The sequence below is a fragment of the Yarrowia lipolytica genome, chromosome 1D (assembly GCF_001761485.1).
Source record: "Yarrowia lipolytica chromosome 1D, complete sequence".
Lineage (NCBI taxonomy): Eukaryota > Fungi > Ascomycota > Dipodascomycetes > Dipodascales > Yarrowia > Yarrowia lipolytica.
The window spans coordinates 3151152-3179121 of NC_090773.1; the positions used below are offsets into that span (position 1 = coordinate 3151152).

The 27970-nt window shown below is 49.0% G+C and overlaps 6 protein-coding genes across 6 annotated transcripts; 3 read left to right on the top strand and 3 right to left on the bottom strand.

Moving 5' to 3' along the window:
* Positions 1 to 935: 935 nt before the first annotated feature.
* YALI1_D31526g (uncharacterized protein) lies at positions 936 to 1388 on the bottom strand (the record flags this gene model as incomplete). Its single annotated transcript, XM_068282843.1, has 1 exon — positions 936 to 1388. The coding sequence occupies one exon, from the start codon at positions 1386 to 1388 to the stop codon at positions 936 to 938; it is 453 nt and encodes a 150-aa protein (XP_068138944.1).
* Positions 1389 to 3021: 1633 nt separating this feature from the next.
* On the bottom strand, positions 3022 to 5634 carry YALI1_D31568g (uncharacterized protein; the record flags this gene model as incomplete). Its single annotated transcript, XM_503218.3, has 1 exon — positions 3022 to 5634. The coding sequence occupies one exon, from the start codon at positions 5632 to 5634 to the stop codon at positions 3022 to 3024; it is 2613 nt and encodes an 870-aa protein (XP_503218.3).
* A 4542-nt stretch (positions 5635 to 10176) lies between these two features.
* Positions 10177 to 11220, bottom strand: YALI1_D31624g (uncharacterized protein; the record flags this gene model as incomplete). The annotated part of the gene is made up of 1 exon (XM_503219.3): positions 10177 to 11220. One exon carries the CDS (start codon positions 11218 to 11220, stop codon positions 10177 to 10179), a length of 1044 nt encoding a protein of 347 aa, XP_503219.1.
* A 4808-nt stretch (positions 11221 to 16028) lies between these two features.
* Positions 16029 to 16871, top strand: YALI1_D31672g (uncharacterized protein; the record flags this gene model as incomplete). The annotated part of the gene is made up of 1 exon (XM_503220.3): positions 16029 to 16871. The coding sequence occupies one exon, from the start codon at positions 16029 to 16031 to the stop codon at positions 16869 to 16871; it is 843 nt and encodes a 280-aa protein (XP_503220.2).
* Positions 16872 to 20679: 3808 nt separating this feature from the next.
* On the top strand, positions 20680 to 25692 carry YALI1_D31719g (uncharacterized protein; the record flags this gene model as incomplete). Its single annotated transcript, XM_503221.3, has 2 exons — positions 20680 to 20823; positions 21487 to 25692. 2 exons carry the CDS (start codon positions 20680 to 20682, stop codon positions 25690 to 25692), a joined length of 4350 nt encoding a protein of 1449 aa, XP_503221.3.
* A 767-nt stretch (positions 25693 to 26459) lies between these two features.
* YALI1_D31777g (uncharacterized protein) lies at positions 26460 to 27104 on the top strand (the record flags this gene model as incomplete). The annotated part of the gene is made up of 2 exons (XM_068282844.1): positions 26460 to 26557; positions 26987 to 27104. The coding sequence occupies 2 exons, from the start codon at positions 26460 to 26462 to the stop codon at positions 27102 to 27104; spliced, it is 216 nt and encodes a 71-aa protein (XP_068138945.1).
* Positions 27105 to 27970: the final 866 nt, after the last annotated feature.

The window sequence follows — 27970 nt, forward strand, 5'->3', positions numbered from 1 at the left end:
TACAGCTCTTAGAAATTTAACCAGGACTCGTAATTATCCATGACTAGTACCAAAGGGTTCCCCGGGACTCAAAAGTACTATTAATCTGTTTAAAATCCCGTTTTGGCCAATATTTACCCGTTTTTACCCATTCTCCGTCCCATATACATGATGCATTAAACATGCATTGTGCTGCAGAGATGCACCGCATTGCACCCGCAGGTAGACAGCCTCAAGCCGGTACGGCTCATGTCACGTGGACAGTCCGAGCCGCGAATTATTATTCTTGTGCAGCCGCACATTACCTTGCATGTGACTGGTCAATTCGACTTGTCAGTCATATGACTCAATTTGGGGCATATTTACCTTGATGTTTTTTTTTATATATAATAATAATTTTAAATAATTTAAATACTTAATAGTATAATTCGGTGGAAATTTATTTGTTTTTTCTCTCTTCTAAATTTAACTTGCAAACTAAGCCAAGGTTAAAATAGCCGCTTGTTTTTTGGGGTGTTTTTTTTTAGGACTCCGAAGAAAGATAAAGGGAGGAATAAGTCAGGAAAATGGAAGAGTGCGTTTTGTTGATCTCGTCATTCCGATTCCAACAGCATCTCTCTTTTTCTTGTAGCCCCAATTTGCGGCATATTTTGAGGTCTGTATTTTTTCCAGCAAACTTTCGGCCGGGTAATTTCAAGGGGAAGAGGGGGGAGGTGAAAAGATGCCGCCGAAATTTGCTCAATACAAGAGCTAGAGAGACGGACGGTTGTGTGTGGCGGATGAAACACTCACTGCAACTGGTTGGGTCACGTGACTGGACCGGGATCTGCCTGATGTCTCCTCATGTGACCTGTTTCTGCCGTCGTCTCGGACTCTTCTGACTGCCCTGATCGTCTGGCAGCATGGTTCATCGCATCTCATCTCATCAAACAGGCTTAGACTTGCTCGAGCGAGCGTCAGTTGGGATTTGGATTGCGTGCGCATTGCCGAGAAAGCAGGGGAAAGAATGCTGCCCCTCTTGGCGCCAAGCCGGGAGGTCTTAAAGGTGGATTTGCGAAAAAATGCAAATTGCGACACATTTTTGTGAGAGTGTATGGGGATATTTTGATATGGTTGAGCCCGTGAGATGGGGACGAATCCAACGATACCATTAATGAAACTCCCCGATATCTGCAGCAAAAGTTGGAAATTTCGATGCAATTCTCGTCTCTTTCTCTTTTTATAATCTGAGGCTGTGTTTTGAAGGTTGAGAAGACGCTCTTGGTATGAGTGAGACCGTCATGTTGCGGAGAATCCAATTCCGTTGCTATTTCAGTCGCCAGGGCACTGCATCGAGTGTTGGCTTGTTTCGATCCTTCATGCTTGCTATCATAATACGTATAGTACATACATAGCCGACAGAGATGCATGTTTGTTCCGTTTCGATACTGACGTTCTCTTTGACTTAGACCTCGATTGTGTCGATGACGTATGATCGTCGGTACAAATCGAGTACAAGTACTGTACAGATGCTGTACTCGAACTTGTAGTTGGTGGTTGTTTTAGTTGGTATTCCGGCAGGTCTCTGAAGGTCGAAATGGGTATCATTGGGAAGCCGGAGAGGCGGTTACTGCGAGACGGTTGTTGCGAGACGGTTATATTTCGGAAATACTCTCCGTCAAGTAGTGCTGGTATTGCGGATATTGCGGAGTTGGTTGCATTCTTGATGCTGACTAATATGGTCGACTGAATTTCGACTTTGGTGAAACTTTGAAACAGAGATAATATGGAATAAATTGGCATCAATGGAATGCTGTGGAGTCGAAGAATCTACTGGTGCAGCTCCGGCATCTCTGGCACTACTGTGACACGAGTTATGAGTAATTTCGTATCCTGAAAATATTTTAGTCGCCAACAATGTTGTAGTCTAAAAAGTAACCGTTGTTGGAGCTTTTATAACTATTTAGTTGAAAAATCAACCTCCCAACTAACTCTTCCTCTTACATTTCACTTGTTCCAGATACCAGAGAGAATAATACGGAAAGCAACTAATATAGTGACACAGACACCGCTTCCGATACCGCCACTGATACCTCTCCTTTTCCACCTCTTCTGCGTCACCATCTGTGTCCTTTCTGTCGGAACACAGGCACCGCCCTACACAGCTCGACTCTCGTCGCGTCATCATATTAAGGATTGAACAGGGGCTCAATCGCAGTGGCAAAATGCCGTGACCTAATCTGCTATTGTCGGCCGGCCACTCTGGTGGGCAGCGTGCCAGGCATGGACGGAATCGTGCTGTTAGCCGGGAGATCTGTTGTTGCTGCTGGTTCAGCACTGGTTCTGACCCTGACTCTGGTTCTGACCCTGGAGCTTCATCTTCATGTCTCCAGGGCTAGCCCCAGCGGCATCTTCATCCGCCACCCACAGCTCCGCTACCCTTCAACCAGACTCTTCCACCAGTCACGGCTTCTGTCGGCGACTTCGGGATATGGTACGTACACACTGCTGGCACAATATCTAATGACAGAGTCATAATCCCCTCTTATTGACACAGCATGGTGACCTGAAACCAACTGGCACGCCACTCACCGTTCCGCACATGGTTTCCACCCGTGAAAGCTGTCATGAAACTTCCTGGCTCACCTGGCTCGAATCCAAGCGGCATTGCCCCCGCAGACAGGTCTCCCAGGGTGCATGTACATTTCTGAGTCGATTGTTGTCTACTCTGAACCTCTGACCATAATTCTAGAGTCACCCTGTTGAGATCTTCCGACCCCATATGGCCCAGACTTTGTTCTCCTCTCAGGCCGAGCATTTGGCATTAAGAACTCCATGGGGCGCAACAAAGACTGTCATCAGTTCGCATTGAGGGCGTGTGTAGTTCTACTTCTGGCTCGGACAGTGTGACCATGCCCCAATCAGTCCTAAAGTCACCACATTCCAAAACTCGATCGCAGTCATTCCTGCCAAGCAAAGCCGTGGCTGTCCACAACAGAAGTTTGTCCTACTTGGCCTTGCTACGCGACCATGTACACTGTATACATTTGTATTCATTGTATCTTACTCCATCCACAACTGCTCCCAGGTGAGGTCCCGCCGGACAGCGTTGGAGTAGCCCTCAAAGTACGACACCCACGTGTTCAGCGTGTCTTGTTGCTCCTTGGCCTCGTTGCGGACCACCTGCGACGGCGTGATCTCGACCGTTTCCTTGATAAAGAAGTCCAGCAGGGTGGACGACTTGGATGGCTTTTTTGCCGTTGACGAAGATGGCGGGGGCCCGCCGCGCGTCCTCGGATCCGGGTCTCGTGCCAGATCATGTGCCGCCACGTGTCTCTTGTTGGGTTGCACCTGGGAAAATTCGCCTGGCCGCTTGAGGGTCGGGTCCGGGGTGAGGATCTTGTAAAGGGACTCGAGGAACACGGAGTTTGTGTCCCGGGGCTGGCCATCCGGGGCACGTGACAGGTCGCACACCGGCGGCACAAACACGTACACGTCTTCCCTCTTGGAGGAGATTTCATTGTACACGTTCTCCTTCTTGAGGGACACTCCCAGGGAGGTGAGAGATTCTGCGAGAGACGCCATTTGTTCCGGGGTGACTCCTCTCTGTTGTCGGGTCATAGTGTCCAGGAACATTCCCAGATCATCTAGCAGCGTTTCTTTGTTGAGATACCGCCTTAGTTCGACGGGAATGTTGCTGTAGATGTCGTTGAGACGCAGCTTTTGGGTCTGAGTCTGGTTGGTGAGGGAGTAGTCGGTTTCGACGTTGGTCACGTGGTTTTTGGTGGTGGATCCAAACATCAGCGAGAAGGCCGCGAGCGTATACGGGTGGTAACTGTCGCGGGACCCCAGCGTGTTGGCGAGGTCGTACAGGTGGTACCAGTCATCGAGTTTGGCAATGTTGGTGAGTTGGGTGAGGTTGCCTGCTCCCGAAAGGCACGTGATGTAGGCTGAGAAGGCTCCAAACACAAGTTTATTCCATTCTCCGCATCGCAGCGATCTCTGGCACAAGTTTTCCACGTGGTTAGCCCGGTCTTTGCCCACGGGCACGTGACTGAAGAGTGAACTGACAATGTTGTTCCACAGCGCCGACTTGTCCACCAGATTGGCCGTGTCGGCCTCGGGGGTTCCAAACTGCAGAATGTTGATGGCTTGTCGAATGTCTCCGTCGGTGGAGTTGCAGATGTCTGCCAGGAATCTGTTTTGTTTGGAGGTGAGTTTTTGCAGCTTCATCTCCGTTCGAAACACGTTTTGCACGATTCGCAGCGATTGAGCTGGCGACAGTCGGCCGTAGTTGACGATTCGACAATGCGGCCGGAGTTTGTACAGCAACCCGTGGAGGTTGTTTGCGATGCAGATGATGGGTCGGCTGATGAGGGTGTTGAGTTTGTCTTTGGCGCTGGTCTTTTTATGTCTGTTTTTCCGCTCATGCCATAACTCCTCCTTTTCGTCGCGCTGCACGAGCTTGACCAACTTGTCGATGAAGATTGGGTCCGCTCCGTCAATCTCGTCGAGAATCACGCAGTTAGGACGGTCTTTGGAAGTGACGGAGTGGGTTCTCATGGGACCCAAAACGCCCCGTCGGAACGCTTCGCTGCCACGGTCGTCAGACGCGTTCATCTCCAGCGTGTTGAACCCCAAATTCCGGGCCAAAACCCCACAGGCGGTGGTTTTTCCGGTTCCGGGCTCGCCGTGCACAAGCAGGATCCGCTTCTGGGGGCGGTCACGTGCCTCGCGCTCCTCGTAGACCCCACGTGATCCTGCGTGGACAGCATCTTCGATTCGTCCGCTTTTTTTAAGCCATTTTTCCCGCTGCTTGGCTTTGAATTGCACCGCCTGCGACGGAGTCTGGAAAATGAAGGAGTTCCATTCACTCAGCCAGTACAAAATGTCCTTGTGGCGGTCGGAATGGCCGTTCAGATCCAGCAGCTTTTGCGGCCGCAGTTTTTCCACCCAGAGGTGGCCGTCCCGTGACCCAATTCCAGACACGAGCAGACCCGCACGATGTCTCGAATCGCTGAATGCGTCTGCCGGAATTTTGGACGTATCGCAAGATGCCGTTTTCGGGCGGGTATTTCCGGTATCTCCAGCGGTAGGATTTGGCGTATTGCAAGTTTCGCTGCTGTCGAATTTTTGGCCCACCAGCTTCTGTCTGATGCCGCTCACATCGATTCCGTAGTGGTTCTTCAGCGATTCCTCCTCCTGTTGCATTGTTCGGAGCCGGGTCGTTTTGATGTACTTTTTCGCTCGCGAAAGGGTCATTCCGGAGTAGAGCGTGATGTATCGGGTGGGCGAAGTGCGGTCACGTGGCATATCACGTGACGGAGCGGCGGAGGCGGCAGAAGCTGGCAAGTCTTTGGGTTCGTTGGCTCTCAACATTTCCGCAATGAAGTCATCTTCCTCCGCCGCCGGCGACGGGAAGCGCGTCATGTGATTATCCAGGTCGCACATCTGGGTCACGTGGTTGGTCATGGGATCGCTGGTCGGTTCTACCTCCTCACCTCCCCGCTCCCCCTCCCCCTCATCCTCTTCGGCAGACATGGATAGATCAGAACCTTCGGAAAGCTCCATATCGGACTCGTCACGTGGAAGTTCACGTGACCGCGTTCCAACGCGCTGCAGCTCGTCCAGTGCGCTCCCGGACCCAAACAATCCTCCTCCCCAGTCTAGAGACATGGTGTTCAAAGGTGTGTCGAAGTGTCGAAAAGTGCTTAAAAAGTGCGTAAAAATGTGTTTTGGGCGCTCGGTTGGGTTGTCACGTGTCACGTGAGTGTTTTGTGGCGGTGCAGCAGCGGTTTTGAAGGTGTAGAGGCGTCCTGTAAAAGCGTCCTGTAGAGGTGTATCAGTGGTTGTAATTTGAAACGCGAAATTTCAATTAACGTAGAAGCGCGTTTTAGGTTGATGTTAGGGTTGGTTGGGTTGGGGTTCGTGGATCAGTGGATACAAAATACAAATACTTACAGTGTTACCACAATATGTTACAATAGTGGTTATAAATTTATTTTAAAGAATTCAATATAATAAAAAATTAATTAACATCCACTGAACAGCAACGATTAAGTATGCTCGTGTTATTCACTCACCAAATCACCCCCAAAACGCTTGAAACGTCCTTGGATGCATTTTACTTATTTATATTGTATTTTTATTTTTTATTTTATTTTTTATTTTTTATTAATTTATTAATTATTTATTTTTCCAGAACAAAAAAAAACACAAACAGATGTTCTTGTTTAGGTGCTGTTAATATTCTAACAAAGGTCTCAACAAAAATACCTGCTTGCAATTTTATGACCATCTCCAGAATGAAATTCTGTTGATGCCAAAATAACCACAATTTAGGATCAGTTAGAAACTCATTTATTCTGTATCTTCATGTATCGAAATATATTCTATTCAATTTATGGAACATGGAAATGCGACCTCAAGCCGGTTTTTTGATTTAACAATTCTTAACTATTCACTTGGCAATCCCATCAACTGACAGACTGGAGACAGCAGCCAAACACGGTGGGTGTTTGAGTATAGAAAGCAATTTTTGATAGTATCGATCGGTAAGTTGAGGTCCAGATAATACAGCGGTTCTTGTAAATATCGATATTCGGTATTTTATGGATGTTTTTAAACAGAGAGACGAGGAGATTTCTCATCAAAAGCTCAACATCGTTAACTGTTCTAATTCAGTTACTTGACAGTTTATAGGGAAAAATAAAAGAAGAAAAAAAAACACTGACTCCAGGACGTTCTGTGATGTGGAATTGAGCTTTTTTTTTTTTTTTTTTTTTTTTTTCACGTAATGAATATAACGTGAGTGGAAATTGTCCATTCAAAATAATTCAAACAAAATCGTCTGGAATTGACAGACTTGACGCAACTGACTGACTGAAAAGTCTGTCAGTTTTATACATTTTCACGTCAGACAGACTTATCAATTTCACATAAACCTGTTTATGGCCGTTAAATATATCATTTTACTCGCTATCATCTCCACATTCCAACGGTACCACTAAATAATCTATATCTCTTGGTTCTATGGTGTTGTGACGGAACGGGTTTAAAAACGCACTGGTGAGAAACATACCACCCCAGAAATAACTTCTGGTGCTCTCGTGAACCTACCAAGGTTTCACTGAGTGTCTCAGGGGTGCGAACAGGTACAGTATTCAATACCAGGGTCTGGTACACTGTAGTATAAGATCTGACTGGTCGAATTGCACTGTACAACCACTATAAAGTTGATTTGTTTTTTTTTTTCTTCTCTTCTTACACTCCACTTTATGACAGCTCGGTAAGTGTTGTCAGTGACACAAAAGGAATGTGAGGGCGCAGCGCGTTAGGTGGACTCCGGAAACTCTCTTCTTTTGCTGCTGATTGGAATGCCGTCTACGTGCTACGTGTACTGGGCGGAGACTGCGTAATTACTACATGGACTGTGTGGTATTGACTACATGGAATGCGCAGTGACTAATTTGGCCTTGTGATGACTACATTAACTGTGGATTGTCACTTCAGACTAGAGTGTCTACTTCTCTTCCTGGCGGTAGGTACGAGTGCCACCGCCACGACCAGCGATATTGAGCAAATGATTGAGCAGAGCTGGTTGAGCGATATGGCTATTTGCTGTTGTCTTATCGTTGATGCTTGTCCTGAGTGAGTTGCTCCGACTCAACGACTGCATCTCGTTCACGGCTGATCCTGTGACTTGTTGCACTTTTCAATGGTTGCAGCGTTCGAGGTTTAGTGGGTGCGGCGTCTATGGTTCGCGCAGTCGACGGCTGTCTGAAGACATCAATTGTGGTAGTGGCTGTGGCTGGAACGAGTGATTTGTTTCTGATCAGGGGTTTACAGAAGCAATCTCTCAGATGTCGGTCTTTTGCAGATCTACAACCTCTGTCGATGGTGTCTAGATTCCCCTGGCACGTGTTCCAGGGTCGGACCGAGGATCAGCGCCCCCTAGTTCGTTGCAGGTTGTCAGAACGACTTAAACTGCTGGTCTTCATGAACCCGGACGTGAGTCACGTGGAGTCTTTTTGGAGTTCATTTCTTGACTCTGGGATGAGTCATTATTGACCGTATCGTTCGCGGCCTTGGTCCTGGCATTCGGTTGTTCTTCCCCTTGGCAGCGAGGAGTGCATCTTCTTGAAGTCAGGAGCCCACAGCTGGTCTTCTACAACATTCCCTACGGCGCTGTCGCAGGGGAGTTGAGTCCGGCACTCCTGCGGCAGCTTGAGAAGAACAGTGGCTCCTCGCACCCGCGTTCACAACCATCTCTAGTTTGTACAAATGATGTGCATACTCAGGTTGTGGGAGAGATGTGACATTTTCCCAAGAGTGTAGGGGGAGCATCCAGGCTCTTGTCTGAGTGGGTGTTTCCCAGATCAGGGAAAGTGCTGCTCTATTCGGCAGATTTGACTTACTAGCGCTTGTCTCGCGCAGGTTGTAATTCGGGAGTAATATTTGGCAGTCGAGTTGTCAGTCTGGTTGTCAGTCTGGGTGTCAGTTTTGGGACGCTGGCTAGAACTTCCTGTCTCAGCAGATTGACTTCTGCCACTCACCTCCGCTTTGTGTTTCCTGGCGAGATCTGTATGCTCAGATTGTCTCACTAAGAGGAATACAAATGCCGCATGTCACCTTTGACCAGCCGTATCTGAGCAAGTGATGGGTTGGGTGTGAACGCGGTGGATTGGCGGTGGATTGAACCTGGATGGATCCTCTAGCGGTGGATCCTCGGCGGACTCTCTAGCGGCAGGTCCTCTAGTGGTGGACCCTATAGCTGTTGGCAGAGCTCTTATTTGCTGCCAAATCACCACCCTAGATGGTTTGGGTCCACTTTTCATTTTGTGAAACTGCCCAGTTGAGGTCGACTTGGTACAACTCTCAATCAGGGTTACACAGTGTCAACACAGCATAATCAATGGCAGCGTCAATAGGCAAATAAGTGCAAGTAACTGCATGCTCACTCAGTAACTTTTTTTAGTTCAGAGTTGCTCAGAACTAGTTTTGTAATAATACATTGTTATTTTTTTGGTTTTTTTTCGTTTTTTTACAATTTTTCGGTCGTTTGGTCGTTTGGACAATATACCAACTATACAACGAAGAGTATATATAAATATATATATAAATAATAAAATGTCACGTGCGTTAATTGTTACTCTCTGATCCACGTGACAGTCTCTAGAGGAGCTCCGTTTGTTTAGTTTCTCTTGTTCGATTTTACGGGTATTTGTTTCGGATTTATCAGCCAACCTTGCAGCCGCTCCAGAGGACCAAAATGGGAGAAAATCAATAAACATTTCTACAGTTGTATTCTGCGCAATCGGTGCCCACTTTTCGTCAGGTCCACTTTTCGATACCTCTTTTTGTCCAGGGTTTGGTCAGGGTTTTGGCATGTTTTACTGGTTGCTTTTTTTTGCGCGGCACGGTCCAAAAACTGGTCCGAACGGCTGAAAAAATAGCTCAATGGGGGAGAAGGTTTTTAAAAGCGGTTTTTGAGCGTACGGCAAATGTATTTGTCAAGTTTGAGAAGTCCTGGTGTCGCTTCATCGAGTTTTATGGACGTGATAATGTTTGCAGAGGGGGAGTAGATAGATAGATAGGGAATAAGAGATTCTAAGAAGTTGGATAGTTCAATAGTGGGGTTTATTGGGTGCAAGACAGACCCTGGTGAACTTCCAGGGTGAACTTCCAGGGTCGATATCTTTGCTGGTTCAAATTCTGTAGAGTATATTGCAGATACATTATGTTGCAATCTGACCTCGTCTAACTTGGTGTGGGGGGATTCTAGGATGATGAGGAGTTCGATGGGCCATTTATTGGTCTCTATTTGCGTATTTATTCAAGTACCCGCTTCTATATCTCTGGAATGGGGCGTTTTTAGGCGTTTTTGGGCACTTGTGAGCGTCTTGGAAACTTTTGGACGTTTTGGGCACTTTCGAAAGTCGTTGATGGAGTCGAGAAATACCCCAGTGGTTATAGAGCAATGTTGGGACTTTTGAAGGGAAGAAAAATGCGTTTTACGGGGAAAGAGATCATTACTGAGGGTATTATTGGTGATTAAATAGGCTAGATATTGAGTTGGAGAGAGTGAGTGAGTTGAACGGGAAAAGGGGAAAGGAAATGAACAAAGAGTAAGTGACATGGAGGTAAACACGGAGAATCACGTGATGATAAACACGAGTCGTCGTTAGTGGTCCCAATTCTCACTCCTCGCGAATTGCCCTATGCGCAATGAGGCGCGGTCAACGAATTTGTCCAGGTAAAACTTCCCAGAATCACAATCATCAGACTAAATCCGAAAAAATTGGTAAACCAGCCGTAGACATAGGCTCTCTTGTAGCTCATGTTATAACATTCGTTCACAAGATCACTCACGGTGCTCAGGGAAGCGCAGAAGCCGTTGGCGATTCCTCCGATGATTTGGCACTGGACCACATTAGTCACGAGCTGCGAATCGCCAACAAATCCCATTTGCAGAATGACTCCGACGCTCAGGATGATGGTGCCGATCATATTCGATGTGAAAGTACCCCAGGGGTTTTTTCCCGAGCCCAGTCGGTTCATTCGGGAGAACTGGAATCGAAAGTTGGCGCCAGCCAGAGCCCAAAGGCCCAGGTACATCCAGGTTCTCCAGGACTTCCACACGGCGGCAAAGATGATAAAGAGACAGAAAAGAGCAATGGAACAGCAGCCAATCACGAACGAGACCGCACGCTCGAATGGCACAGACATGCACGGAATCGGCAAAAAGTCGGCGATATGGTGTCCGATTAGTAATCCAGCAAAGCTAAGGGAGTAGTGAATGAGCCCGATTGCCATGACAGACTGCACTCCGTATCCGGCGTCAGGGTAGTCCGCTTTGGGGATGTTTTGATTGGCTCCGAAAAGGAACGCCTCGAGCATAATCGACGAAAAGGAGGTGATAGAGCCGCAAAAGCCGGGGCCAATGCCCACGTAGAGGGGGATCTTGCGTTTTTCAACCCCCTTTTGCTCCTCAATGACGGCGAAAATGTCAGACTCTTCCAACCAGCCCATGATGATACAGCCGCCAAAATTGCACCATAGAAGCCCCGAAGGAGAGTAGGAGCCCGTGAAAACGGTCAAAAGAGTGATTCCCTGACGCGCAATGGCGCCAGCCATGGCAAAAACTGATAGATTGAGATACAGCAGCACCTGGGTCAGCCACTCGGAGTCCAGATTGGGCATGGTGGGTTTTTTGAAGCTGCGTTTTTCGTGGCTCACGTCGGTGTCGGAATGAGTAGACATGGTGGATGTGGTGATATAGAGAAAGAGAATGCCCTTTTTCCAGAATTATTCCCCCAGTTATATACCGACTTGTGCGCCATTATCGAATATGGCGTGTTGAAAAAGAAATCATGCGAGGGTTGGGGTGAAAAGAGGGCGTATGGTCACGTGAGAGGTATCATTATGTTCGCGGAGACGTTTAGAATTTAGCTGTTATGGTCAAATTCAAATCTGGTTCGATTTGGTCGAATTAACTATGTATTTCTGCCACGATTAACATTTCGATAGTACGGTGGGGGAGGATAATTTGCGAGCCAAAAGCGATTAGAGATTGAAAGCGTCATCCATGTGAGGTAGATGGAACTTTGGGGGAGGTTGGCAAAATATCATTTTGATTTTTTCCAACCTTTTCGGAATATTTAAATATTTTGCCTAATATTCAAAATATTCGGTTAAAATCAAAAACAATTCCAGGTGACGAAACACAAACGAAAAACATAAAACTATCAAATGGTCCAAACCGAGTCTTCCTCCAGAACCTCTTTCACACACCTCCTTGGACTCCTCAACCCCTTTGGGAAACATAATGACATGGCTGTGCAGTTGAAAGTTGACTGTAGAAACTCTAGAAACTCCAGAAACTCTCCTTCTAGCCCGATTCGCTCCAAACTCTGCCTAGCGTGAGTTTAACCTACGCAAACCGCTCTGATCCCACCCTTCACGTGATGCTACACTTTGCCGTATAATTCGCTATACAGTTTTGATACGAGCGACACAAAGGGGAGTGGACATATCTCGATGGAGAAGAGTGAGGGAATTATACAAACTTCACCGATGGATTTGGACGGCGATTTTTCACGTTCTGATACGTCTTTTATTGCACTGACATTTTTCCCCATTTTTCCAGCTAACTTTTCGATTCCGAATTAGGTTGCCTACTGGAGGACGAAAAGAAATACGAAAAGAAATGTGCCGACTCCAATTGGGTCGATAAATTCGGGAAAAAACAAATAATACATCTTCCCAAGGGGCATCTTGTCGCTCGTTTAATTCTCCAACCGAAGGGGTTAAATTTGAGAAACATTTTTAGAACAAAACAAATCCCCCCAGAGCTTGCCATGATGCTGCTCTAAAACACGCAATATAAATACCGTTTCTTCGTGAAATGGCTCCTTCTGCTCTTCTACGTCACGTGACCGTTATTATGCATATTTCGGCCGGTTTTTATCTATTTTTCCCCTTTATAATTTTTTCTACTATTTCCGATTTTATTTCTGCGGCTTTTTTTTTTTTTTTTTCAAACTTTCACACTTCAACCACACCACTTCTCGAAATGACCCGAATGCAAATTGGTCGATCTAGAACAGACTCTGATGTCATGATTCATCTCAGACACACTGGTTGAGACAAAATGGAGGTTTTCCACACCACAGAAGCAATTCTGCGGCGGAAAGAAAACCAGATGTAGGTCGTTGTTGTTTGCATGAATCAGAAACAGCCCCGGCGAGCGAGCCCCCGTCGCGTGTCACGTGACTGCCACCCTCCACGTGAGGTTTAACATGATCTCCTGACTTCCCCGGATCGTCCTGCATCTCCTGATTTTTACAATGTGGGGTGGTTGACTGTGCGAGTGGACTGAGACTTGAAAGATTAAAAGATTAAAAAAGATTAAAAAGATTAAAATTTACATTGAAAATAAATTAAAAGAATTAAAAGAAATTATGAGAACTAAAGTCAGACCTTTGAAGTCAGAAAACGGCAAAAGCACTCCTATAGTGCGGGTGGAGTCTCGGTAAGAATCGTATTTGTTGTGTTGTAAATCATGTTCAAGTTGTATTCATCTCCTCCTTCGTTAGTGATTGACTTACTCATCTCAGCACTAGTATGTACTTATGAATACGCAACCTAGTCCCAAGTGGCTCACCGCTCTTCTCTTACAGATCACATGATTCTCCTCGTTCTGGACAGGCGGGCATGACAACCCGCAAGTCCAGTGGATGGAGTCAGGTGACCGGAACCGCAGCGGCACGGGATTGTCAATATATATCCGATCACGTGTCAATCATGTGTTAGCCAGAGTTGGTTACCGCTCTGTCACCACACGTGTTGTCGCACGTGGTATTTTGTTCACGTGACTCCGAACATGTCCTTGTTCCGAACCCAGTTTTAAGCGAGAGTGTAACCGTTGCAACGTTGCATCAGCCCATTTTACAAACCTTGGGCAGGTGATGATGTGCCGCAGGAGTTATGTAAGCTGGTGGAGGGAGGAGTTGGCGTTATCTCTCTTATGGCAGTCTTAATCTGTCTCTCTAAGACTCCATCAATATGTGATTACTCGATTACGTTCTCAACCGAGCTGGATTTCTTACGTAATTATGTACCGGGATTCAAAGTCAACTAGACTGAATCGTATCACAGTCCATCTATAACAATTACATTACCATCTGAAGTCACTTTGGCAGGTCACTCTGTAAGTTGAGTCACTTGATCGATTTGCTCGTATTCGCTTAGGTTCAGTGCATAATCTGCAGGTGTGCATCTTGCTAAATTTGTGGGGACAGGAATTACTTGCATTACTTAATTACTCGAAATACTTAATTACTTGGATTATTTAATTACTTGAATTACTTGAATTATTTAATTACTTGAATTACTTAAATTTCTTGAACTATTTAATTATACCTAATTACTTAATTACTTGAATTTCTTGAATTAATTAGAACTCGAGTTAGTTAAGAGAGATAGACGTTATATCTCGACAAATTTTGGTCTGTTTTCAATTTTCTCAATTCAAATTGCCTTTTCATGTCTGAATAGTCATCTTTTCTCTTACAAACTACTTGGTATCTCTCCTGAAACCAAGACCAATGTGGTATAGAATTTTTTTAAATGATTGCCCATTCTCACTCTCCACTGTGTCCATAATCATCACTCCAACTCCACCATCTACTGACCAATGTTCTCTTTTCCACTTTTCACGTGTTTTCCATACAAACTCCTTCCCATCTTTTCTCCAACCGCCTCAATATCCCAACTACTTGTAAGTCCCCGGCTATCATATCTCCAACAAAAATACGCAACTAACAGGACCACAAAATTATAATAAAATAAAATAAAATAAAATAAAAATAAAAATAAATAAAAATGCTCCAATTTTCTCAGGTCTACCCGAATCAGACGAGGACCCAACGTGGATCAACTCTCCACTCAAAACCATCCCATTTTGTTCGATTTCGTAAGCTCACCTTCCATCCAACACACTTCAATCTACCCCCACCTTTCTTCTCCATTTCTCATAACAATCCAGTCAATATTCACCCAATCAAAACGACACCAGCTCAAATGCCATTCCCCGATCTTTCTTAAAAGTTCTCTCTATATTACCTAATCTCTAGCACTCCTCAAATACCATTCAAGTTCTCACCCAATTCCAATTCATGTACAGTACCTTTAAATCTTCAAGCATCCCCTTTTATCAATCTATTTAGCTGACTAATACACTAAATAAAACCCCGAAACTACAAATCTACTCCTCACATGACCAGCTACAAAACACACCCTCTCGTTGGCCGCCTCTGCCAACTTTTTTCATCAAAAAGTGCACAATCCACTCCCCATACTTACCCCAATTAAAACCCACAATCACAGACTTAAAATTCAGACTGAAATTCCCACTAAAATGAATACCAAAAAATAAAATACTCCCACCGGTCGAGTCACGTGACTCAACAGTACCCAACCGTGCCCTTCCAGCTTCTGCCGACTCAGTTCCGCCCGGCTGACTCCTTCTATTGCACGTGATCATTCCAGCCAATCACCTGACCCCAACCCCTCACCTGACATAATTACCCGGCCGAACTGAGAACAAATCCAAAAACGCTCAAAACGGGGCGAGTTCAGAGGAAGGATGTCACGTGATCGGTACCGTTGGACTCCAAATCCCACGCTCACTCCAATGCCTTCACTTACATGACCCCAACCTCTCTCCTGCTTACAACAAAAACCCCGTCCAAACACCGCACGTGCAACAAGGTTTCAGGAATGTAAACTCTATCACGGCAGGGTAAGTCACGGGTGCCCCCCAATCCAAGAGTTCGTCACGGGGTTTTCACGTGACCAAAACAAATATAGGGCAAATCCCCGACGACGGCGGGACCCCGGGTTCCTCGATCACGTGACCCCCACTCCTACGGGGCTGCTCTCTCGCTCCCCGCGGTCACGTGATCGAGGTCACATTGTCAGCTCATTTAACTCCAACTTAACCTTGTCCGATTATATATATATATTGGGAGTCACGTTATGATAACGTATAGTCACGTTATTTTTTGGCCAGATAACAGAACACGACACAAAACACGCCAGAGAACTAGTACGAGCAATCCGCCGCCGTAATTTTGATCACGTGACCGAGGAGAACCCGCCTCGTCTTTTCAAATTTCAACTCCCCGCCAAATTCACCGAGCTCCCTATTTGGCTGTACACAGCACCCTCGAGCGCCACTCTGCAGTCCAATCAGCAGAGTCAGCAGTCAATTCCTCAGTCAATTTCCCTGTTCCCCGAATCACGTGAGTTCTCGACCGTCGAATTGCTTCATATCAACCGCCAACTAAAGCTGAACTAGGTTTGCTCCAAGTTTCGCTATTTTGACCAGAGAACATCCAGTTCAACAAAAGCTCATTAAATTCAACCAACCCCAACAAACACAATGTCCGCCATCCGAAGAACTCGGTCAACCACCAGCGAGGACGAGGCCATCACCAAGCGCCTCAAGCAGGAGGTGATGGTCTCCGAGGAGGCGATTGACGACAAGGACGAGCTCAACGAGAGCGATGCGGCTGCCGCCTGTTGGCCGCCGTGGCCCGCAAGCTGTCCAGGAAAAGAAGGACCACGACGACAGTGTCAAGGCCGCGGACGTGCTGCGGCAGACGCTGGAGCACGTGAATGAGCATGTGACCGACGACGCACAGGGCCATGTGCCGCAGCAGCAGCAACATCAGCAGCAGGAGCAGCAGGGCCACGTTCAGCAGCAGCAGGAGCAGCAGGGTCACGTGCAGCAGCAGGACCAACAGAGCCACGTGCAGCAGGACACACAGAACCACGTGCAGCAGCAGCAGCAGGACCCGCAGAACCATGTGCAACAGCAGCAGCAGCAGCAGGGACTGGGCCAGCACGTGAGCCAGGACCAGGGCCAAGGGCTTGACTCGCACGTGCACCACGGCATGACGGCTATCAACCAGCACGTGCCGCAGCAGGCACACGTGACGCAGCCCTACGAGCTCGATCTCAACCCCTACAACCAGGCGCCCAACTCGGCCAAGCCGCCCGTGGGCTCCGAGCAGTGGCACCAGATGCGGCGCGACAACCACAAGGAGGTGGAGCGGCGACGGCGCGAGACCATCAATGACGGCATCAACACGCTTGCGGAGCTCATTGCCACGAGCGAGAAGAACAAGGGCCAGATTCTCAAGAACGCCATCGAGTTCATTAAGCAGCTCAAGGAGCAGGACGACGCGCGGACTCAGAAGGCTGCCATGGACAAGTTTAGTCTCATGAACCAGGTGACGGAGACGTCGGCGCAGAACAACCGGCTCAAGATTGAGCTGCAGCGGGCCTGGCGGGAGGCGGAGACGTGGAAGGGCAAGTACCAGGAGCTGGAGGGGAAGAAGGAGTGAGGCGAGCGGCAGAGCCATGGGTGACATTGGTGTTGGATGAGCGCTGTCATATGGTGGGTTGCAGGGACAATATCGCGAGTGACGTAACCGACCGCCCGTATCTTCCATGGTTCTGGTCCGGGTCCCCTGCGCTCTGTCGCCTCGCCCCACTGTCGTCGCAATTAGAGGTAGATGGAGAGAAGAAGAGGGAGAGAGATGGGTTATATATTGTAATTTTATGTTTGTGTTTTTAACCAGAAAACCGAAAGGCGAAAGCGAACTAAGGAGGAAGAAACGAAGGAAGATCAAGAAGGAGACCAAGAAGGAAGAAATAAGGACAAAGAAAGAACAAAGAACCGTATAAAAAACAATTTAAAAAACGATCAAAAAAATTGAACGATTTAAACACACACAAAAAAAAAAAACACTTCTCCCCACGTTTCACCTGATGTCTGGAGTACGCCAATTATCAATAGAATCTATTCAGACAGAATTTTCCCCGTATATCTTGTATTTCGTATGCTACATTTAAGGTAATAATATTATGCGATAAGACTGCATATGCAGGGTGGCTGCATCTTTCCAAACTCTGTTTTGTCAATACTCATCGTAGTCGAACGTTTTCAGTCTAACAATTAGGCGTGACGTCGAGGGAGGCTGTATTTCGTGTCTTTGTGTGTGCATTTTGCCTCTCGACGGCGTGGACGGGAAAATTCGCCCATGACTAAACTCCCCGGACCGGGGCGATCCAACGGTACCACTTTTGAACTAGTAGCGGCAGTATTGGTGATGACGAAAGAATTGGCATATCGCTGAATAGACGAGTTTTTTTGATGTGCCTCTCTCTTTTCTTTCTCTTTGCTTTCCTTTTGCCCTCCTTTTGGTTTCCCTTTGGTCTCCCTTTGGTTTCCCTTTTTATTGGTCTCCCTTTGGTGCCTCTTGATGGCTCCATTCGGACTACTTCCCCTATCTGCCACAGCTCAGCTATAGCTCATAGCGCTTAGTCCCACACAACGGAAACCCGATCCCATGCCACGGGCGTCGAAAGGTCCGCAGCTCACCGTGTCGAATGTGGCAGTGAGCAGTCGTGTGATGAAGCAGATATGAAGGACAGGTATGAAGCCGCAGGGCTGAAGTCTGCACACTGAATGAGACACCCCGATACCTTGACTGAATGCAGTACACCGAATGAGACATCACGATACATGACTGAATGTCAGCACATGAAGAGGAGAACTCGTCTTGGCTTTTATTTTCAGAGACTATGATGAGGCTTTGAACTCGATTGAGTAGTCTGAGTGAATATGCGCACCGATCATTAGCAACTCCAGACATCCGGCGTCATGTCTGCAACGTAAAGTCTGTATTGCTTTATGCAGAAAGTCCAAAGACACAGTCATGACCACGCACAGACGCCCCAGCATTCTGGTCACTGCAGACACCCAACCACACTCATTTACGATCAGAATGAGTGAACCCACGGACATGCTCGCCCTGTCGCCGGTATCTTCAGGAAGAATTGGAAAACAACTGCTCAGATGGGGTCCTCTCACCATCTGTCAGTCGGAGTGTCATCATATTGGCCAGGTGACGCTCCGTGTCTGTCACCAGCCCTCGGTCCTTCGGTTCACCTAATGAGCGATGACGTTAGGAAATCACAACCCTGAGACCTATTCTGGTTCACTCTAAAGCCAACCATTATTTCCCAGCGTCGAAAAACCCAAAAGTCATCTGCTGTTATTGACCGTCAGCCCTCATGGGTCCTGCATGATCGTCGGCCAATCTCATGCTCCCAGACAACGTCCGACCGAGACTCACATGTTTCCTTGCTGAGCTTGGAGCTGGTGTGTGACACGCATACTGACGTAAGTGCGACAATGTGTTACAGATCCACGGTTTCGGTCCGTCTCACGGATCAGTCTCCCGTTCTTGTCTCACGGATGGCCTGTCTCAGTCTTCCGAGACACTGGTCTGGTCCACCAGTTCCCACCAGTCTGGTCGTCCAGCGTCCAAGCCGTCACACTGAACCGATCTGTCTGCGTGTATGGACCACTCTCGCAGTCCGCGTGATCTTGCCGTTTCCCTGACCTGCAACACTGGCTTTTTTTGACCACCCCTTGTCCACCAAATTTCAAACTCTAAATGTTGCCAAGTGCAATTATGATTACGAGAGACATGAGAGAGAGACATGGTTGTTTGTCACATGACACCCGGCCACTGAGACCCGGACCCACCAACCCAAAAGCCACAACCCCCGGATTCGTTGTCACGTGACATACCACCGGATCACATCACCTACTACCGGATCACGTGACCATTTCCACCTTGGTGGTGAACTCTAACGCCACCATGGACCAATGGAGTCGGCTTTAAAGATTCTTAGCCGGGGCCGTTTGGGTCTATGTGCGGTGGAGTTGATTTGGGTCAGCTGGAGCGGGGGTCGATGAGAAGGAGCTTAGTAACGGGCTTAGTAATGGTCTTTATGGGTTCATGTGTGCCATCACGTGTTTTTTTCCGAACTTCGTTATCGTTTTGGTCGTCCAGCTCTGTCCCAAAACTGAGACAAGGAACCTTCGCTGTGGATCAAGGTTCAATATAGCAATAATGGAGATGGAGAGGAGATTACGGAGAACCCAGAGAAAATCGGAAAAATCGGGGAAATCGAGAAATCATCGCCGCAATGACAGTCACGTGCTGGAAATAATTTTCTGATTGTTGCGACTGTCGTTTAGTCCGACTTTTGCGTGGGTTTCAGTCAGAGTCCGATGGGATAAAAGTTGGGAGGGAAAGAGCAGTTGGAGGGACAAGTGGGGAAAGCAAAACGCAGTCTGACTGCTCTGAGCCAAGACCAGTTGAATGGGTAACGTGGTTGCAGACGGCACGGCCGGTCGGCTCACATTCTGAAGGCCATGTCTCCTCCCGTTTGCCGCTTCCCGTTTCGTCTGGTTCAAACTTTGGTTCTTATCAGCCACTTTGGCCTATGATATGCAGCTGGAATGAACTCTAGACAGACCTGGGGGCGAGGAGAGGAATTGACTTTGGAGATGTCAATCGACCGTAGACCGTGGAGAGTCTCGTGGTCCGGAGTCCGGCTGCCTATATCTCCATTTCCCATCGACAAGTCCCCTTGCCCAACCCGTACCTCCAAACGGCGCTAAACTAGTCGTGTGCAATCCTTTGGCACTAAAAACGGGATATGTCCGTCCCAGTCGCCAAGTCCGTCGGCCTGCCCCCGCCGGTAATACGACTGCGCCGCTTGTGACACTACGGCACGGCTCGCCGTGCTAGGTTTCGGACTCCGACAACAGTGGTTTGTAGAGTGTTGTAGAAGCAATGATTCTCGTGGAGAATCTTAGTCAGCGGAAGACAGGGAGGTTTCACGTGACTTTAGTGGGTTTTTTTGCTGGCTTCGTTTTTTTGTTGCAATTTTCCTTGCATTTTTTCGTTGGTTTTTTTCTTTAATTTGCTGACAAATGGACTTTTGGTCATATGCAAGGCTCGACAAATAGGCTTTCGGAGATATGTCCGGGGACACTTGGCTGGGTTGGTGAATATTGGGCAAAATGTCGATTTTGTTGCATATTTAGAGATATTGAGGGAAGCTTAGCAAGATGCACTTTTCGGATTTTCGATAGGGGTTCTTTTTGTGTCGTTCGATGACCACAGTATAAAAAAAGACGCCCCATCGGACCCCGATCATCATCTCGTCCCAAAAAAGTCTAACCTTATCAGTTTGCTGCAAAGTGCCGTTTGTACTTATACTAATCCCAGCTGCTGGGGCGGACGGTTTTTCGCTCCAACAAAAACCTCGACAAGACCGGCTCGACAAATGCGCAACTTTCGACTGTTGTCTCCGTTCGTGGGCACCAAGGTGCCGCCGTTTCGCGACGATAGCGAGCGGGAGGACTTTCCCGAGGAAAAGGCCGGGTGGTACTCCAAGGCGACCTGGTCGTGGCTCAATCCGTTGATGAAGGTGAGTGTGGAACGGGGAGGGAACGGGGAGGGGAACGGGGAGGGGGAGTTATTTTTTTGGCGCTTTTGGCGTTTTGGAGGGTTGGGGGGTTGGAGGGTTGGAGATTTGGACGGACAGAGGTTGGCATTGGTGATATGGTGGTGGCTCAGAAGACCGGTGGCAAAGAGCGGTGGGGCATTCTGGATGAAGAGTGATGGCATTATGGAAGAAGAGTGATGGGAATTTCCTGCTCCGTTCACTACTGGTGGCAAGTGGTGGGGAGAGATGCAGAGTCTGATGTGGGTCTGGATCAGTTCTGCGGTTCTGCGGTTCTGCGGTTCTGTGGTTCTGTGGTTCTGTGGTTCTGTGTTAATTCCAACTTCACCTGTTATGAATCAGGGTTTCAGATTTTGGGCTGTCACATGACCACTCTGGATTTTCCGCCTGCCAGTTCTGCCACTGCCAGTTCTGCCACTGCCCATAGCTCCGCAACTCGCTCCGTCTGCTGGTCATGTGTCTGAAGTCTCCAACGTGAACCGTCTGGTTTCAATCTCGCCATCAGCTTATCAGTGATATTGCCGTCTTTCTGATTGCAGACATTAGCTGATAAGTACTTGGACATTTAGTTCACTCCCTCAAATCTGCTCGCCAACTAATCGCGATCTCAAGTTCTCGCTAACCCAGGTCGGATATCTTCGCCCCGTTAACCAAGAAGATCTGTGGAATATTACCGGCTCCTACCGAGCCGAGGAGATGACCGACAAGTTCCAGGCAAACCTCGAGCGCATCGTGGCAAAACACGTGGAAAAATACAAGGCCAAGCAGCGCAAAAGCAACCCCGCTTTTGACGAGTCGGCGTTTGTCTTCGACCCCAACGACCCCGACCAGGTGCCCAAGTACGCCATCATTCTCGCGCTCCTTGCCACCTTCCGGTTCCGCTTCTGGTGGTCGGCCATCTGCAAAATCATCTTTGACTGCGCCCAGACCCTCAACCCGCTGGTGTCCCGACAACTCATCAAGTTTGTGGGCGACAGATACACCCACGCGCCGCCGAGCATTGGCAGAGGCGTGGGGCTTGCCATCGGCGTCACCCTCATGATCGCCGTGGCGTCCTACTTCATGAACATGATGCTCTACTACTCGATGATGATGGGCGCCCAGTGCCGAGCAGTGCTGTCCCACTCCATCTACAAAAAATCACTCAATCTCAGCGCAAAGTCGCGACTCAAGTACACTAACGGCCAGATCACCAACCTGCTGGGCACTGACTGTCACAAGGTGGATTTCTGCCTCGGCTTCTTCCACTTTTCTTGGACCTTTCCCGTCTCCATGGCCATTGCCATTGTCATTCTCATTGTCAATCTGGGCCCCGCGGCGCTGGTAGGAATCGCCGTCATCATCATCTGCATTCTGGCGGTGGCTCGAATCTCTCGAACAATAATGAAACAACGACGAATCGTCACTGCGCTCACTGACAGACGTATTTCCATGATGAAGGAAATTCTCCAGAGTATGCGAGTCATCAAGTTCTACGCTTGGGAGTTGCCGTACAAGGACCGAGTCATGGAGATTCGAAAGGAGGAGCTCAAGGGCGTGAAAAAGCTGCTGGTGATTCGAAACGCCCTCAACGCTATTTTCGTCGGTGTCCCCACCATCGCCTCCATGCTATCGTTTGTGGTCATGTACAAAACGGGTCGGGACCTCGACGCCGCCAAGGTCTTTTCGTCGCTGTCGCTGTTCAACCTGCTGCGAATGCCACTCATGCTTCTGCCGCTGTCGACTTCGACGTCGATTGACGCGTTTGTGGCACTCAAGCGAATCCAGGGGTTTCTGTTTGCTGGCGAGCAGGTTAATTACGTTATCACGGACCCTGAAATTGGAGAGAAGGGCGATGCCATTGTCGTTGATCAAGCGAGTTTCATTTGGAAGGATGAGACCGAGGAAGGGGGCGAGGGCGAGGAGGGTGAGGGAAGCGAGGGCGTCGGCGCCAAGGGGGCCAAGACAACGGTCATCGACGCCAAGACCGGCGCCATCGCCAAGGCCGACGCCAAGACCTTGGCGGGCATTCCAGACGCAATCTCCCAGGACTCTACCTCCGACGCCGCCTCCGACGCCTCCTCCAGCTCCTCTTCCGTCCCCCAATTCGTCGGGCTTAACGACATTTCGCTCACCGTCAAGTCCGGTGAATTCATTGTCATCACCGGCGCCGTAGGCACTGGCAAATCGTCGCTGCTTTCCGCCATTGCGGGCCTCATGGTCAAAACCGCCGGCTCCGTCACCGTTGCCGGAGAAATGATCTTTTCGCCTTCGCCTTGGGTCCACAACGCCACCATTAGAGACAACATTCTGTTTGGACAGCCGTTCGACCAGGCGCTCTACTCCAAGGTGATCCACGCGTGTGCTCTGGAACGCGATTTTGAAATCCTGCCTGGAGGAGATGCCACCGAGGTGGGAGAGCGAGGTATCACGCTTTCCGGCGGCCAAAAGGCACGTATCTCGCTGGCCACCATGGCGTACCGAAACCCGTCCATCATTCTGCTGGATGACGTTCTGTCCGCTGTCGACAGTCACGTGGGCAAACACATCATGGAAAACTGCATTCTAGGCCACATGGGCGGACACACGCGGCTGCTGGCAACTCACCAACTTGGCTTGATCGACCAGGCGGACCGAATCATCTTTCTCGACGGCTCGGGCGCCATCCGTGTGGGGTCACGTGACGAGCTGATGCGGAGCGAGCCCGGCTTCGCTCATCTTATGGAGTTTGGTTCCAAGCAGGAGGAGGAGGAGGAGGAGCTGGCGCCCTATGATATGGAGGCAGAAGAGGTGGTGGTGGAGGGAGCCACGTTGGACGCTCCACGTGACCTTAAGGTGCTGGAGGAGCAGGCCGAGACCAAGCGACGTCACTCCATCGACCGGATCAGTGACTCGTCCGAGTCGGTGCTCGACGAGTTGGTCAGGGCGGCCACCAACACCTCGCTGCAAGAGAAGGACGCTAAAACCACCGTTGCCACTGTGGCGCAAGTGGATGAGGACAAGGCCAAAGACGGCAAGCTGATTGCCGCCGAGGGCCGCTCCGTCAAGGCCGTGCCTCTAAAGGTCTACCTTACCTACATTAAGTATGGCGGAGGCATGATTGGGTATGCTGTGCTGCCCATTTTTCTGACGCTGCTGGTTGTCTCGGTCTTCGTCATGCTCTTCACCAACGTGTGGCTCTCGTACTGGACCGAGGACAAGTGGCCGCAGTATGGCGACGGGCTGTACATCGGCATTTTCGTCATGTTTGGCTTCCTCACGTGCATTCTCTTTTTTGCCTGTTTTTACACGCTCACGACCATCGGCAACAACGCCACCGCAAAAATGCACATTGAGGCCGTGGACGGAATTCTGCACGCTCCCATGTCCTTTTTTGACACTACTCCCCTGGGTCGAATCATGAACCGATTCAGTAAAGACACCGACACCATGGACAACGAGATAAGTGATCAGACGCGACTGTTTCTGCTGACACTGAGTCAGATCATCGGTATCATGATTCTGTGCATCATCTACCTGCCGTGGTTCGCTATCGCCGTGGGGCCCTTGCTGTTCATCTACCACTGCATCTCCTCGTACTACAGAAGTACGGCACGAGAGGTGAAACGGCTGGACTCCATCAACCGAAGTCACGTCTTCTCACACATGCAGGAGTCGCTCACCGGAGTCTTCAACATTGCTGCCTACGGCAACAAGACCACGTTTGTCAAGAAGAATGAGTGGGCCATCGACAACATGAACGCGGCGTACTTTCTGACGATTGCCAACCAGCGCTGGCTGGCCTTCCGCGTCGATCTAGTTGGCTTCTCGCTCTGTTTTGTCATTGCCATGCTCTCTGTCACTGGCCAGTTCAGTATCAGTCCGTCTGCCGCCGGCCTGGTGCTGTCGTACATTCTGCAAATCGTCGGAATGATGACGCTGATGGTCAGAGAGAGCGCACAGGTGGAAAACAACATGAACACCGTTGAGAGAGTCTTTCAGTACTCCTACGACGTGCCCTCAGAGGCACCAAGCCACATCCCCGACACGGCGCCGCCTCCCGAGTGGCCCACTGGCGGTGGAATCGAATTCCAGGATGTGAGCATGTCGTATCGACCAGGTCTTCCCCTGGTGCTCAAGGACATTTCCGTCAACGTTCTTCCTGGCGAGCACGTCGGTATCTGTGGCCGAACTGGAGCGGGCAAGTCGTCCATCATGAATGCCCTGTACCGGCTGTCGGAGCTGTCCCAGGGAACAGTCACCATTGATGGCGTTGACATATCGACCATCGGCTTGAACGACCTGCGGTCAAAGCTTTCAATCATCCCCCAGGACCCCGTTCTGTTCAACGGAACAATCCGCTCCAACATTGACCCGTTCGGCCAGCGAGACGACGCGGCGCTGTGGGACGCTCTGCGACGGTCGTGGCTCGTCGAGGAGGCCGATCTGGGCAAACTCAAGAGTGGAGCCACAGACTCGAACCACGTCAAGTTCCATCTGGACACCCAGGTGGACGAGGACGGCTCCAACTTTTCGCTTGGAGAACGGCAATTGCTGGCGCTGGCTAGAGCTCTAGTTCGCATGTCTCGAATCCTTATTCTCGACGAAGCCACCAGTTCGGTCGATTATGAGACAGACTCCAAGATCCAGTCCACCATTGTTCAAGAGTTTGCCCAATGTACGATTCTGTGCATTGCTCATCGGCTGAGAACCATCCTGAACTATGACAAGATCATGGTTCTTGACGCTGGCAGAATTGTCGAGTACGACACTCCGTATCGGCTGTACGTCAAGGAGGGAGGAGTGTTTAGGGGAATGTGCCTGCAGAGTGGCATCACTGACGAGGATTTTCCCGAGGAGAAGAGGGTAGTGTAGCACTTGGGGGGTACGACGAGAGTGCGTCTTGTTGGACCACAAGTGTTGCATGGAGTTACTCATGTAATTGAGTCTTAATTTTATAGCATAATGCATTGTTTTGATTGATTGGAGAGTGTTGATTTCCAGGTATCGGTCTTGAACTGTGCATGGGTTTGGGCAGAACAGCTTCATAGGGAATAGTAGCCGATACTCCTCACACGAATTCACCAACAGTCCCTGTAAAGGGTCCGGATCTCGCATGATTATGACCTTTGATCACTGATGGGTGAACATTGTATCCAGCAATTCATTTTCGGATACAGTCGCTTGTCTTATGGCTGTGTGTAGAAAGACACAGTGAGCACATAACAGACCGGAAGAGCCCTGGAGTGAGGACTGGGAAATCGCCGTTTAAGCCATGGCCTGAGACGGAAGAGGAGTATCTCTGAGCAAGACTAGACACAGTCGAACCGGAGGCAGTTGTAGCTGAATGAGACCTTTAGAGACATATCTGACTTGAAGGCAATCATCTATTAGTCCCCACAAAGGGTTTATCTGATAGTCTCCAACCAGTCTAGAAGGAAACAGACAGCATCCCTGAGGCCAGCAGAGACGATAATAGGGACAAGTCCGGGGTGTTGCAATAAAACCGTCCACCGGGTTGAAACACTCTAGTGCGGTTGAAACACTCCAGTCCGGTTGAAACTCCAGTCCGGTTGAAACTCCAGTCCGGTTGAAACTCCAGTCCGGTTGAAACACTCAAGTCCTGACAAATCTCGCATCTCATGGTACCAGGCAAGATGGAACAGACAGTATCACCCGAGTACGCGCGACAATTATACTACCGGGTAAAGTCCTTTACCCTCGAGATGAAGCGACCCCTGTGAGTTCCAGGTATACGTCTACAATCACAAGGACATCCAAACCAGTAAGAAGTACAGTAGGTTGGTTTCATTTCATCAACATGAAACAACCTCCCTACAAATCAACTACCCATTTAAGATCTTGAACACTCGAATCAAGCACTTGGACAGACACCACGTTCTGCCAACGTCAGCACATGGCCGTCCGTCGACACTTGAAGTCAGCGTGCTAGAAGTTATCTCCACAAGTTATCTCCAGCATAGCCCTGATCATTCTAAAAAAAATGATCTGAACTGGAGCCTTCTCCACTCCCTCAGGCATCTACCAACGCACCGGGCTCGGTGAAATGGGGAAAAGAGGAAAAAGGCAGTGAAGGTGGTTGGGGGTTACATTGGGTGCTGATCTGCTGGACTTTGTTGGAGTTACTGGGCAGCTGGAATACTGGAAGACTGGACTCGCCGGACTTTCTGGACTCGCCGGACTTTCTGGACTCGCCGGACTCATCTACAGAACCTTTGGACTCCTTTAACCCTTTGGCCCTTGGGGTTATCGGTGAGGGTCGATGAGAAGAACCGAAAGTAAATGAGAAGGTCGGGGGACGCAAAAGATCCGCAACTAGATTTTTTTTGGCCTTTCAAGCCCATTATGACATCAGACTGCTCTATGACTACTGTATATACTCTACAACACCTCGGACATTCCCTCTCGGCAAGAATACTTCCAGTACTTGTACAAAGAAAACACGTACGAGTAGTTGAGAGCACAGTTTGAACCGTACGGCTGTGATCAATCGCCTGACTGAAGGGAGGAGGTCTAGAGACGAGGCTAAAGGAGCGATTGCCGAAAGAGAGAAGCCAATTTGGAGAGGCAAAGCGGAAAGAATCGTGGTCAAGAAACAGCTCCTCGTTCCACGTGGTCACGTTTGATCACGTGACATCCTGGCCATGGGTTGTATTCGTTATCGTATTCGTTAACTCGTTTGGTTCAGACTGGCAACGTTCCGAGCTGAGTTGAACCAGCACATGGTCAGTCGCAACTTCACGGATAAGCCAGTGAATCGACAAGTTCAACAGATAACGCCAAGTCAAATGCAATCACTTCCAGCCGATTCAGCTGATCTATTAGTGCCCTCAGAGGCCATCACTCACCAACTACTCTTCTCGGCAAATAGACCCGAGAGGTCAGCGAAAGCCACCAATTCAGCTTCGGAGATGAGCAAGGATTGTTAGGATAGGTCTGAGGGTTGGGGCAAGAGACCTGAGTACCAGCCGGGTTTGGGCTCTGCAACGACTGAGCAGGGTACACAGGGTTGGGGTAGACTAGTGGCCCAGGGCTGGAGAAGCAGGGCAATGGATGGCTTCCTGGGGTGGCTACGCGGCCTTTGTGCCTCGTCAGATGAGCACCTCCTAATAAAAAACAAAGGCTTGACCTC